Source organism: Anopheles darlingi, chromosome 3 (genome assembly GCF_943734745.1).
Source record: "Anopheles darlingi chromosome 3, idAnoDarlMG_H_01, whole genome shotgun sequence".
Taxonomy (NCBI): Eukaryota; Metazoa; Arthropoda; class Insecta; order Diptera; family Culicidae; genus Anopheles; species Anopheles darlingi.
Genome location: NC_064875.1, coordinates 4,500,001 through 4,512,500, shown reverse-complemented (window position 1 = coordinate 4,512,500; position 12,500 = coordinate 4,500,001). Strand labels below are relative to the sequence as shown.

The following is a 12,500-nucleotide window of genomic DNA, read 5'->3' as shown; positions in this document are numbered from 1 at the left end:
GGACCGTACGCAAACCCAATTCCAACCGGTCGATAAGCTCGGCCGGATGTTGGCGAAAAAGTGTGAAGAGGTGCATGGCATCCATCAGGGCATTACGGGAGATATTTTCGCGGTAAGACAAGACGCTACAGAGGGTACGATGGAAGAAGACTCTAATCTGATGGTCCCTGGGTTCCGTTTCAGCGTTACGTATTTCCGAAGTATCCCGACCTGGGGCTGAAGCTGTTTCGCTATCTGCGCCACATGAGCCACGCCAAAACGGAACACCTGGGCCTGGTGGCGTTCCGGCAGCAGTGTGAAAAGTTTCTAGGCCTACTAGACGATTCCGTCATTCTCGAGACACACGTACGGATGTTCGGTGATCTGGTGAGCGAGAGTGAACTGATTAAGCCGGAGAATCTGAAGAGTTTGCTGCGCACCTGCTACAATCTTGCGATGGCGCACTATTCGGACGGACCGCAAACGTGTCGACTGGTAAGAATGCACACAAGTCAAGGGGTACGGCATACGACAAAGTCTAAACATTAGATATTCTTTTAATTATGCTGCAAACTATCAGATAGAGGATGATGAGTATTCGGTAGGATAAGAAATGTCGATGAATTTAGAATATCTTAACTGAAGGCTGTGTAACAGCGAAAGTGACACAATTCTTTCTTACCTTTCTATGCAGCTAAACCGTACGCTCGATTCCGTGGTGCAATCGTGCTTCTTCTCGAAGGAATCGCTCAGCCCGGGCTACATCTGCCGCTGGCTGGAGAATAATGTGCCCCGTTTGGTGCCACCGATCCACAAGTATTGTGTGCACGCACTAAGCACCTCCCATCGGACAATCATCGACAGCAGCATGGCCAGCAACAGTGAAACGGTCGTCTCGGTGAGCGCTATTAACGCCGGGGAGGCCAGCTATGGACTCGAGCTGCAAACACCGATCCTTGAGAAGGTGAATCCGTTCGCGAAGGAGACGGTAACGGCTGGAACCGGCCCAGGAGCGGTCGGCAAACAGCTGACGGACGAGGAACGGGAACGACTGAAAAACCAGCAGCCGCTGCTGCCCCTCTCGGAAGCATGGTTGCTGGCAGGTTCGCTACCACCACTCTACAGCAAACCGCAATCCATCCCGGCACCGGTCCACTCGAATTCATCCAACCTGACCTCTCACGTACGGTTCTACAGAATGGTACTTTCCAGCTGGTATTCTGACAGGATTTTGCTTCCATGTTTAGATATTCTTAGCCAAACTGCTGTCGATGGTACCGTCGCACTGGACATCGTTGTACGACTCGCGGCTCGACGGGGCAGGTACCAACCGTTTCCTGCACCATGTGCTCGGCTATCGTGGCCCGAATCTGATTCTGTTCCGTTGCGAAGACGATCTGCTGTTCTGCGTGGCGAATCCAAACGAATGGCGCGAAACGCATCTGTATACCGGCGACGAGGGTAGCTGCTGCTTACAGTTACTTCCAAAGTAAGAATGCCCTCTTCAATAAGCCTGCAGTCCAGTGCGATCGGTGACGCCCTCAATCTTTCTCTGTAACTCTTGTTCCAGATTCCAGATGCTGGAAAAGAAACCGAAAAGTCTCTACCTGAACACGCACATACGTGGCTATCCGAAAGGACTGCGTGCCGGTTCGGATCCCCGCAAACCGATCCTGATCGTAGATGAGCACTTCGAGCGGCTCGAATACCGTGCGCTGCAACATCGCATCCTGTCGATCGAGGTTTGGGGTTGCGGTAACCAGCAGCAGCGCGATGTGCAGCTTGACATCAAGAAGTGGCAGGTCCGGGAGGCGGAACGGCAACGCACAGTCAAGATGACTGCCGCCGACTGGATGGATCATCCGGATCGCTATCTGCTCGAGCTCGGTGGCCGTCCGAACTATAACAATTCATCTAAGTAGTTCTCGTAAGCTCACTGCAACCCCCAATACCCCTTCCAATTAGTCTAATGCCGGAGCGGTTATGTACTTGGGCGCGAAGTATTATCCAACCATTGCTTCTGCAGAATGGGATTTGCCGTTGGAATACCATTGATTTTCGCAACGGCCACGAGTCTGGTACTTAGTTCAATTCGCTTCGTTGCAAATACTACGCTCTTTGCGTGAAATCCTTGTGCCTTGGGCCGCGAGACGTAAAAGGGAAAAACAGACAGACAAGTAGAAGCACAGAGAGAAAGAGGGTGCGGGTGCTATAGGTAGTAGATTTCAGTTCCATTTGCATTAGGTTTCAACAAAATGGTGTGATATTTTATAGAATGAAAAGCAAACCAGCACCCAAACTAAGGATACTTAAGAAGACCGTTCATCGTACATTATCGTATACGGTTGTGCCCGCGTGTATACATTGTGCTAGCAAAAGAATATGGTTTTAAATCATAATAAACGAAGGGCCTTCCATTGGTTGAGCCGCATGATTTATTTTTCTTTGTACCACAGGCTCATCGGCGTGCAGCTTAGTTTTGGTTGGAGCAGATACATCCAAGTAGTGCATCGCTAGCCGCTATAAGTAGTACCTAATGTGATTCCTCCAAGCGATACTATTTTTAGTGCGTAGTAAGCCACTGTTGTAAGGTTGTTGAAGTTGATCTAAGTGGTTAGCGTGCGTCATATGCGGGCATCCCGTGCGCTCGTTCTCGTATGCGTTTTCCATTTATATCTGAGTTTTTGTTTGTTCAGCGCTGGAGTGCGGATTGATGTGGGATGGCGACCGTGAAGAATCGTGGTGCGGGATGAAGCCGTGACAATAAAGTTAGCAAGTCAAGTAACACCCTTGCTGGCGGTATAGCAAAAATAACCGCGATTTCAAACGATCTTCTCGCGAACGCAGGCCTATAAACACATTGCGATTGCTGCATAGGCAAATCTCTCTTTCTCTCTCTTTCTCTCCTGTTCAGTTTTGAAACCAATCGCCGTCCTGCTCTGTCTGCTGCCTCTCTTTCGCTGGGTGTCAAAACCACGTTGCGTGAGCTGTTGGAAAGGAGAGGAGGGGGGAGTTAACCCGTTCGAAGATCGTCGGAACCGCGTAACGGGAGGTCTTTGCCCACACCGCGCCTTGTGAACTTACACGGTGGAGTCCCCTACAGCACGGTCCGTTCCCCCATCAACATCCTCGTGGTTCCGTATCGTGCGTGTGTGCTGATCGTTTGTGTAATTCGCGAATATTATGTAAACATTTCCCTTATCACCGTTCCCAGTTCTGTGCGTGTGCCTTGGTGTGTGCAACTATCGATTTCGGGAACCAAAGGTATCCCGGCGGCGCATTCCAGTTTCGTGTGATAATCCGGTTGGTGCATCTTGGGGTGCCCGCTTATCGTCTTCTCGCTCGTTCGCTAGCCGTCTTCGCTTAGCTCCATCGCGCCCTCATCCCCCAGATCAAATCTAACGGGATTGCTGGGCTTCTAGTACCGTGGAGTTGAGATTCCAGCATCATTAAACGACTAGCAACCGTTCAGTTAGTAACACGGAATCCCTGCGCAAGGTGGCTTCACCAAGAATTCCCAAGTGCGCTGGTTCGAGTTCGTGCCAGAGCAAAGACAAGATTGCATGATCAGTAACAGCAGCAACAGTAGAAGGAGGTGCACAGCAAAAAACGTGACGACGACGACTTTCACCTCCCGGCAGCAGTGGAACGGCACGAATTGAGTGAATTGCACGGCGAGACCCTTCCACCCCGCCACTATCCACGTTTACTGTGGCCACATGTGCGGTGACCTAAGATCGCACCGATTCGTGACCATTACACAATCCTTTTCGGTGGCCAAACGGTGACGAACGAGGCGACGGTGCTGTACTAGCACAGGGACCAATACCTTTCGGCAAAAGTTTTTGTCAAAGGTTCGTGGACAGAGTGAAAATCGGGACCGATCTGTGATCCAATTGTGAACTTGCTCAGCTACGAACTGGTATTCTGTGAAACATACACTGCCTCTGCTCTGCACTGCCACCATGAGTACCACCGAGGAGGATCGCGCCAAGAAGACGATCCGCGTAGGATCGCGTAAAAGTGAGGTAAGTTAGCCCATACACACCAGACACGCCGTCGTTACTATTTATTTGCCTAAGAATTACCTGTAGTCCCCCCTGTAGGAGATATGTTACTGGAAAAGGGCCGGTACAGATAAGGTGGCGCGTGGAGTTTGCATGCTGGAGCAAATGAAAATGAAACTCATGGCTTTCGTATCATCGTGATGGTGCATTCCACGTACGATCAAAGCAAACGTGCACAATGCTCTCTTATCGTTGCTATGAAACCATACAATGGCTATTCGATAATGAAATTGGGCTTCATCTGGAGATTCGTTGGGTTGCTAAGATGCCAAGCTAGGACGACGAGCATTTGAAGGGCTTCCTGAAAAAAGGAGTCCAGAAGAAGCCTCGAGGATAGCTGAACGCCTCAAAGTCGAAAAAGAGATTTGTTATGTCTCACATTTTCCAGCTCATCTCACGAGAGGAAAAAATATAAATATTGATTCACCTGTACAAACCATATAGAGCCTGGTGTATTGTGATTGCCATAGCGCCTTCTTTTCCTTCATACGGAGTAACGTAACATTGAAAGTCACAATCAATGGCCGTTACGAACTGCGAGTTATCTGCCCAGTTTAATGCTCATATAATCAGACACTATAAATCGCTCGTGAAATCGTCAGCTGATGCGCATCACTTGAATTCGTTTTCTTCGAAAGTTTAGCGAGCACTGTTACGGCAAAATTTGTACAAACACTACAGTTTATACCACAAACCACTACAAGCGATTGATAAAAACGCTATAACGTTCCGTTGCTTGCATTAGCGAGCGATCTATTCCCAGATACTTCATAGTGGTTTCCGTGATGGGTTGGCACGATTTAATGGGCTTCTCCCTAATGATAATTGGTCAATGGAGCGTCGACGACGGTGGCCATGCGCCTAAATAGAACTTAATTATCAATCGTGTTCCCTTATCCAATCCGTCTGCCAGCGGAGAAGACCGTCATCATCCAGTCATTAGCATGACAGTTGTCGTTGGAGCCGGCACGAAACTGCATTAAAATATGAGCGCACCAACCGCCGCCGCCCCGGACAGGCGGTCCGCTCTTATGGTGTAGTCAGTTCTGTTGGATGGGTTGAGCTGGCCAATTGAAATTACAAAACCGACATTTGACCCAGGATGTCGCTGCGTGCCTTGAACCTCCCGTTACTTACACACTCAACGATCGCCGCCTTGAAATGTGTGCTTTAAATTGTAATTCAAATCCGGCTCCAGAATAGCTCTGCTCATCCTTGTTCTCATCTTCTCCTACTTTCATTCTAGCTGGCCCTCACTCAAACCAAGCACGTCATTGCCCAGCTCCAGAAGCTCAATCCGGATGTGGTGTACGAGATACGTAAGTATCGGCGGACGATGCATGCTGACGACAGAATGGACACAAAGCATACACAGCACACTATGCTTGCTTTAGATTCAATTTGAGATTCAATACGAAAGCCCTGAAGGAGAATCTCCATAATTGGCAGTGGAAGGTGGCGGTATCGTTTTCTGAAAGTCATGCTGCCGTGTGGTCGTCGCGATTCCTGCTCCTATCGCGACGCACGCACACTCAGCACGGTCGCGCGCCGTTGTGCTCGGTCACGAAGAACCGGGATTGACGGGTCCGCTGCACGCCGGAACAATTGTGGTTGTTTGATGTGATATCGGTGGGGTACGGTCGATAAGTTTTGCGTGTACCGATAAGCACACTTGTGCAAACGTGAACTTCTCCATGGCTACCGGGTTGGTAAGAGGGGGTGAAGGGAGGGACAACCGGTGGATTGAACCACAGGCAATGATATTCAATCGATCAGCTTCGCTACCTCACGAAGCTGGTTGTTTTTGCTTTGGAGCTGTAAGATGCTATCAACAGCAGTGTCTGGTTAATGCCCAAGGTTAAATGGTCCATGTTATTAGAATATTTCGGATATTAACGACTGTTAGGTATTGTGCTTTATTATTAGAAAACTTTCTGTTAACTATTCGGTCTCACCTTGTTGCTCTGATTTTATACAGAGTTTGGCAACCAATGAGCAATGATCATGTTTCAAATACTAGCTTCTGAAATCATAGTTTGATCATAACAAAAGATATATAAGAGAATAGTTATTTTCCTACTGTTAAATCAATTTTTGCATTCAATATTTAATTTTCTCTTAATTCCTTATTGTTTGTTCTTCGTTTTTAATATAATTTGTTTCATTCACTTATGATTTGTTACTTAACGTTTGAGTAATTCACAATTCATTTATTTCGTTTCCTTTTCCGCTTTTTAGAGTTGTAAATGTAAAACACAGTCTCTGTCACTGGTTACATCGTTGCTACATTCTTGTTAGCTCATCTCAACACTTTGTCCTATGAAATGAGTTCAACTCGTAAACCTATTCGAAGCATCGCGCGCACTATGATTAGCGGGCACACACGGCCTGTGGCAACGATCCCGTCGAGTTGTCTTGTCATTTGCCTGCTCACCGCATAGCCTGTAGTTTGTTCTCCTTTGCCGCATGCAACTTTTTCCAGCGAAGGGTTCCGCTGCACCTACTGACCACAATGTTGCCACAGACATACCGTCTGTTACGTCAGTGGACAGACAAATTCCAGCGTGAGACTCTGTCGCGCAAAGTTAGAAGTTTTGCGACACTACGGCCTACTGGATTCAGAATTACTGGTCACTGGTCTGGCAGGTGTAATCGAGTTATTATGCAAATGAGGATCACCGATCATTCGCCTTTCATTGAGAAATATAAGTATAGCCACCTGCTTATGATGAATTTCTTTGGACACCTGGAACCTAGGGAATTGACCTTGAGCGCTGGCCAAATCTAAGATAATTCAAGTAGAAGGTGGCCGTTGTTTTTATTTATTTTTTTATTGGAAATGTAACTCGCTGGCACAACCTTCCACTGACCTCTTCGAAGGTGAAACTTGTTTTTTTTTGTGATTTAGAAAGGCTCGTCGTCGTCCGCAGCTGGGGAGGCGAAGTTTATGGCAATGTCGTTACTAGGCGCTTTGTGGCCTACTTCTGAGACGTGGCTCTCGGATTTGCCATTCATGCCCACATTTCGGTGCGATCTATTCGAATCGCGTTAAGAAGAATAAGTTGCCCTTGGCGCGTTCCACGTCACTCTTTCGCGTTCAATCTCGTATGGACAATGGACCAGCCTCCGGGCCTAATAATTATTGCACAATCACGAGAGGTCGAAAGGCATCGCGATTCGTATGAGATTGGTCCCAGGTACCTCTGGGTCATGTCAAGGTGTATAGTGTTGCAATGCCGATGCCGACATGCGGTTAATTAAGTAGCAATCACACTTCACTCTGATAACGTTCGCAAAGGCGCAGTCGGTGCTCTATCGGCATTGTAAAATGTATTGCAAAACATTTGTTTGGCACAAAAGGAACTTATCAATCTCTTCTTTTTTCTCTCGTTTTTCCTTCTCCTCATTCACAGATACTATGACCACGGTCGGTGACCGGGTGCTAAACAAATCGCTGCCAAAGATCGGCGAAAAATCGCTCTTCACCAAGGACCTCGAGGATGCGCTCCGTACCGGAGGTGTCGATTTCGTTGTCCACTCGCTCAAGGATCTACCGACCGCGCTGCCGGTAGGGATGGCGATCGGGGCCGTACTCGAACGGGAAGATCCTCGAGATGCGCTCGTCCTGAACGAACGTCACCGCGGTAGCACGTTAGCGAGTCTTCCGCGAGGCTCCCTCATCGGCACCTCGTCCTTGCGCCGTTCGGCACAGCTGGCCCGGTACTATCGTCACCTGAACGTTTGTGACATCCGCGGCAATCTCAATACGCGCCTCGCCAAGCTCGATGCCGATGCGTCCAAGTTTGCTGGCATCATATTGGCGCAGGCTGGACTCGTGCGGATGGGCTGGAACGAGCGGATCGATCAGGTGATCGAACCCAGCGAAATCCTGTATGCCGTCGGTCAGGGCGCACTGGCCGTAGAGTGTCGCTCAAACGATGAGTACATTCTGGGCATGCTGGCCAAACTGTGCCATCTAGAGACGCAGTGCCGCATTCTGACCGAGCGTAGCTTCCTTCGGACGCTCGGTGGTGGCTGCAGTGCACCGGTAGCCGTTCGAACGGAATTAAAGCGGCAGGCCGATAGCGATAGCAGCAACAACAACAGCAGCAACGTTCAACGTAAGCGCTCTTCGGTCGATACCGAACAAGGCACATTCCAGCTGCAGGTCGAAGGTGCCGTTTGGAGTCTCGATGGTAAAACAGAGATCAGAACGAGCGGCGAGTGTACGCTTGACCTAAGTGCGGCTGACCACAAGTGTGTGATCGACACTACGCCACCGAAGAAGAAGGCAAAGGTGAACGACGAAGATAACGGTGCCGATGGCGGCGGTGGTGATCATCATGCGAACGATGGAAATGGAGCCGCGCCATCGGACACTACCAAACCACTCATTACCGGGTGTCCCATCGATCACGAGCAGTTGCAGGGCAAACGCAAGAGTCCGGAAATCATACGCGACACCGATGTGCTGCTGCCAGGCTGTTCGAAAGATGGTTCTCGGTTAAATTTGAGCAAATTCATCGACATTCACGGTGAGCTTTTCAAAAAGTGTCCGTACTCCTCGGAACTGACCAAGATCGTGACGGAGGCGCGGAAGTCGACCTCAGCGGATGGAAACGGAGTGGACGACGAGCTGCAGGGCAACACGGTTATCGAGACAAACGCCAAGAAGGATGATGGGGAACTTTGTCCTAGCACACACTTCCCGGTCGGACAGGAAGTGATGGGTGACTGTCCATTCGTGAGCACCGAGGAAAAGGTGGACTTACTGCTGGCCGGCGCTATGGCCGGTTGTCCAATGGCAGCGAAGACAAAGCCAACGAAGGATGCTGAAACGAGACCGGATTTGAAGCCAACCAACGACGGTAATGGAGATCGTAGGCACGATGGAACCACCGAGGGGAACAAGTCGATTCTGCCCCCGACCGACAAGTGTCCCTTCCTCGCCGCCAAGGTGCTCGATTACAACGAAAATCTCGACAGGCGACAGCTCGGTCCGGAGCCAAAACTGGAGGACAACAGCGAGCAGCTGTTCTGTGGTATGCACCGGCATGCCTTCATTGAGCTAACCGTTTTCGAACGGTGCGAAAAGCTTGGTTACGATCTGGCCCACGACCTGATCGCGAAGGGTGCGTTGGCCGTAATGAAATGTGCCCAGAACGAGATACACTCGAAGGTGGGCACATCCTAGAGGTGCCTTGGTGCTACCGGCTTTGTGTTAGGTCTTTACGAGGAAGTAAGTTGGCTAACGGTGCTTATACGTTTCTACTTACCCTCTACCAGTTGTTTTGTTATACCGAGGTCAACGGATTTTGAACGCATCGGCAGATGGGTTCGAAGTTTTGCAATAAATCAATGTTAGAAAATTGTGATTAGTGAACCCGTCCCACCCCTATTGCTAATTTTGTCTCAATGAAAGAAAGCAAAGCAACGCGACTCTAAGGATGGGATTTTACATATTAATACATTTATCAGCGATTACTTCTACGACACATCTATACGAAGAGAATACTAAGTAAACGACGATCTAGCGATCGTCCAGCAGCGCTAGTAGAATGGTTTGAGATCACTAGGGTATAGCAGGGATTGCTCGATTGAGTATTTATCGATCGGAACGTTCAGTAGTACTTGGAATGTAAGTAATGTGAGTAAGTACGTGGCCGCACTAGCCAGCCGAATCCGGTTCCCATTTAGCGACGCTTCTTCTTGTCCTGCTTGCGGCTCCGGTGGTACGGTCTCCTGGGAGTATTCTGGGGTGACGAGTGCTCCGAGCTCGAGTCCTCGCTGTCGTTGTTCTGCAAGCGAAGGCGAATCGTAAGTAAGTTCCTGCGTTTCTTTCCCAGCACCTCCCCGGTCACTCTTACCTTTGGCGACCAGCTCCCGGGATCGCCGTTCGAAGAGTCCGGCAGCACGATACACGCGGCCAGACAAACCATCTGGAAAATCGCTCCTACATACAAACCATAGCGAATGACGGTGCCAAAAAAGTCCTCCTCGGCGATGCTCACCAACGTTGCACTCATTTTCGGTACGTGGAAACTCCAGTCGCGGATTTCGTTGATTTTCCGACCTTGTTGCCGTGATTTCAATTGCTCGATTGTTTTGGCAACTTCATCGATTTTCACGCGCTGATTCGATCGACTAATTTCTCGAGCCGCCAACTCGGACCTCTGAACGCGCGCCCAACAGAATTGGAAAAAAAACACACGAGGTGTGGCGAGGAGGTGGAGTCGAAGTTGGAAAGCGAAAGAAGATAGTTCACGTTGCGCACGGTTCTGCGCTTTTTGTGGTCTTTATTTAATTTTCCTCCGATATTCATCGCGAATTGTACGTGTGCGCGAGTGTGACATACAGACAAGTGGAAATATCGAAATCTCGAAAGAAATCCGCTAACAGAAAGTGAGCAGACAGTTGAATTGTGCTGCCTTGTTGGAGGAATTTGCTATTTCATCAGTGTGGCCGACTTGTGCTGTGCGCTGCACGTCGTCGTCGTGTGTGAAGTGCGTTCGAGAGTGTGGGCGCGCGCGTGCACGGTATTACCGGTGTGTGCGTGTGGTGCAAAGAGTGTGTGAAAATCGTCGGGCCCAATATCAATAACAACAACGGCACGGGCGCAGTGTGAAACCACCAAGTAGAAAAGGGGAAAATAGTGCGTTGTTGCGAAAATGCACACGTTCAGTGAGACGGGTGCAGGTGTACCAGCGTTTCTGGCGAAACTCTGGCGCCTGGTCGAGGATGCGGAAACGAATGATCTGATTTCGTGGAGCACGGTGAGTGTGATGCTGTTGTTTAGATCATTTTCAGGACGAACGAAGGCGCACGATGTTTTCGGTTAGGGTCGTCCTTGTTGCCAGCTGTGCGTTAACCCAAAAAGATCCTCTCTCGGTCCGTCCGTTTCCACCAGAGCGAGTGAGAGACAGAGAAGGCGAGCACGTGAGCGATAACGTGATAGAGGGAGAGAGCGAAAGTCTCGCAACAAAAATGGCCGCCATCGGTCGGTCGGCAGTGGTGTGTTTTTCGAGGAAACACACTTTGCTCCGCTCCTGCTGGCGCTAATTATCTCAAACACAGCGATCCCCACCCCCGCCGAAAGTGGTGTGCACGCACCGCACGCAGAAGAACGATAACGACAGCGAAAAGACCGTCTATCTTGGTGACGATGGCCACTTTCGTCAACATTCACGTTTTCACGAAAAGTCCTTCACCGTCGTGCACGCGCACACACGGTTTATGGGCATGCTGCGATGGAGGGAGAAGCACGTCATATCTGGTGCAGGGTCGGGATCCTGCGTGTGCGGGATCGGACGACAAGGGCGGCGGTCCTTGATAAGATCGATTTTTGTTATCAACTTTTTACTGCTGCTGACATTTTGTGTCCATGCTGCTGCTATTCAATAACTTCTCCGCTGCCTTCAGCCAACCGGTCACGCAAATGGAAAAACTCAATTTTCCCGTTCCAATCGAAGTAGCCGCGATGCGTTGAAAGGCAACGAGAACCACCGAACCCACTCCAATGGTGGTGGTGTTAGTCATTGCGCTTTACCTGTTTTTACATAACGCACGTCGAGCCCACCCCCTACACCCCATGCCGCGTCGCACCGCATATTTGATTGCTATTCATTATTTACACCATCAATCTCAAGCACACACGTGTGTACCATATCGATTAAATCGGTGGTTGACCGACGGAGCGCGGTGCTGTAGCCACTGGTTTATGGCTGTGTTGTGGCCGTACCTTGAAGCCAGCCAAAGTTGCGGGCGTGAAGCAAAGTCACGCTCGCTAGCACGAAACAGTGGATCCAAAGGATACCAAAAAGAACGATCAATGACGGCAAGGATGGGAAATGCGATATTTGAAATGCGATTAATCGAGTCGCCAACCTTGCACTCGACGCTAAATCAGTGGTTAAACCTGTTCCCAAATTGGGTAAAACCAAAGGATTAGCTCTTGTGAATGACTTCTTCGCGAAGGCGCTCCAACCCACATCAACACGATCTAAGCACGGAAGTGAACATAGACAGGACCGCTTTGCTGTTGAAATCAAGTTCAGGCAAAGCCCTGGGCCTGAAGGATTTGTACGCCTGCTGATCGTGTGTGCGCGATCATCTATCGCCTTTTTTATTTTCGATCGCAGTGACATAGCGACAATTTATGCGTACCAAAAACTCTGCCTTACTTGCCCCTCAAACTAAGCAACGTACTTACGCGACCAATTAGAGGTCGTTAGCCAGCAACTAGCTCACATTGGAACAAGCGTTGACAAAGTTGGCGTACTCTCGCCGGTAAATGGTAAACAGATGATTCAATTATAATTGCGATACTTGTTGTTTTCAGCTGCGTTGCTGTCGGTTTATCAATGGAATTTGTTTGGTGGTTTTTTTTGTTTTGGCTAAAATGGATCGATTCAAAGAGTCCCCAAACATGAGTCTAACAAACAACAAAATCCACTG

The 12,500-nt window shown here is 49.4% G+C and overlaps 4 protein-coding genes across 9 annotated transcripts in view; 3 read left to right on the top strand and 1 right to left on the bottom strand.

Annotated features, from left to right (window-relative positions):
• The window catches only part of LOC125956302 (uncharacterized), a 3,932-nt gene extending 1,519 nt beyond the window's left edge, over nucleotides 1-2,413 (top strand). Inside the window, exons 2-6 of the mRNA XM_049688034.1 lie at nucleotides 1-112; nucleotides 184-474; nucleotides 674-1,162; nucleotides 1,227-1,468; nucleotides 1,550-2,413. The exon at nucleotides 1-112 is cut by the window's left edge and continues 229 nt beyond it. Coding sequence (XP_049543991.1) covers nucleotides 1-112; nucleotides 184-474; nucleotides 674-1,162; nucleotides 1,227-1,468; nucleotides 1,550-1,901 — 1,486 coding nt within the window. The 3' untranslated portion in view covers nucleotides 1,902-2,413. The remainder of the gene's footprint in view (nucleotides 113-183; nucleotides 475-673; nucleotides 1,163-1,226; nucleotides 1,469-1,549) is intronic.
• Nucleotides 2,414-2,955: 542 nt separating this feature from the next.
• LOC125956282 (uncharacterized) lies at nucleotides 2,956-9,629 on the top strand. The gene is made up of 3 exons (XM_049688004.1): nucleotides 2,956-4,007; nucleotides 5,293-5,365; nucleotides 7,460-9,629. The coding sequence occupies exons 1-3, from the start codon at nucleotides 3,945-3,947 to the stop codon at nucleotides 9,238-9,240; spliced, it is 1,917 nt and encodes a 638-aa protein (XP_049543961.1). The 5' UTR covers nucleotides 2,956-3,944; the 3' UTR covers nucleotides 9,241-9,629.
• LOC125956344 (protein anon-73B1) lies at nucleotides 9,495-10,133 on the bottom strand. The gene is made up of 2 exons (XM_049688101.1): nucleotides 9,914-10,133; nucleotides 9,495-9,844 (listed from the first exon to the last, which is right to left on the bottom strand). The coding sequence occupies exons 1-2, from the start codon at nucleotides 10,070-10,072 to the stop codon at nucleotides 9,740-9,742; spliced, it is 264 nt and encodes an 87-aa protein (XP_049544058.1). The 5' UTR covers nucleotides 10,073-10,133; the 3' UTR covers nucleotides 9,495-9,739.
• A 157-nt stretch (nucleotides 10,134-10,290) lies between these two features.
• The window catches only part of LOC125956272 (putative uncharacterized protein DDB_G0271606), an 18,987-nt gene continuing 16,777 nt past the window's right edge, over nucleotides 10,291-12,500 (top strand). For all 6 annotated transcript variants that reach the window (XR_007469163.1, XR_007469162.1, XM_049687984.1 and 3 more), the window contains exon 1: nucleotides 10,291-10,819. Coding sequence is in view for 4 of the 6 variants with exons in the window: in XM_049687984.1 (XP_049543941.1) it covers nucleotides 10,715-10,819 (105 nt within the window). In the remaining 2 variants the exon portion in view is untranslated. The remainder of the gene's footprint in view (nucleotides 10,820-12,500) is intronic.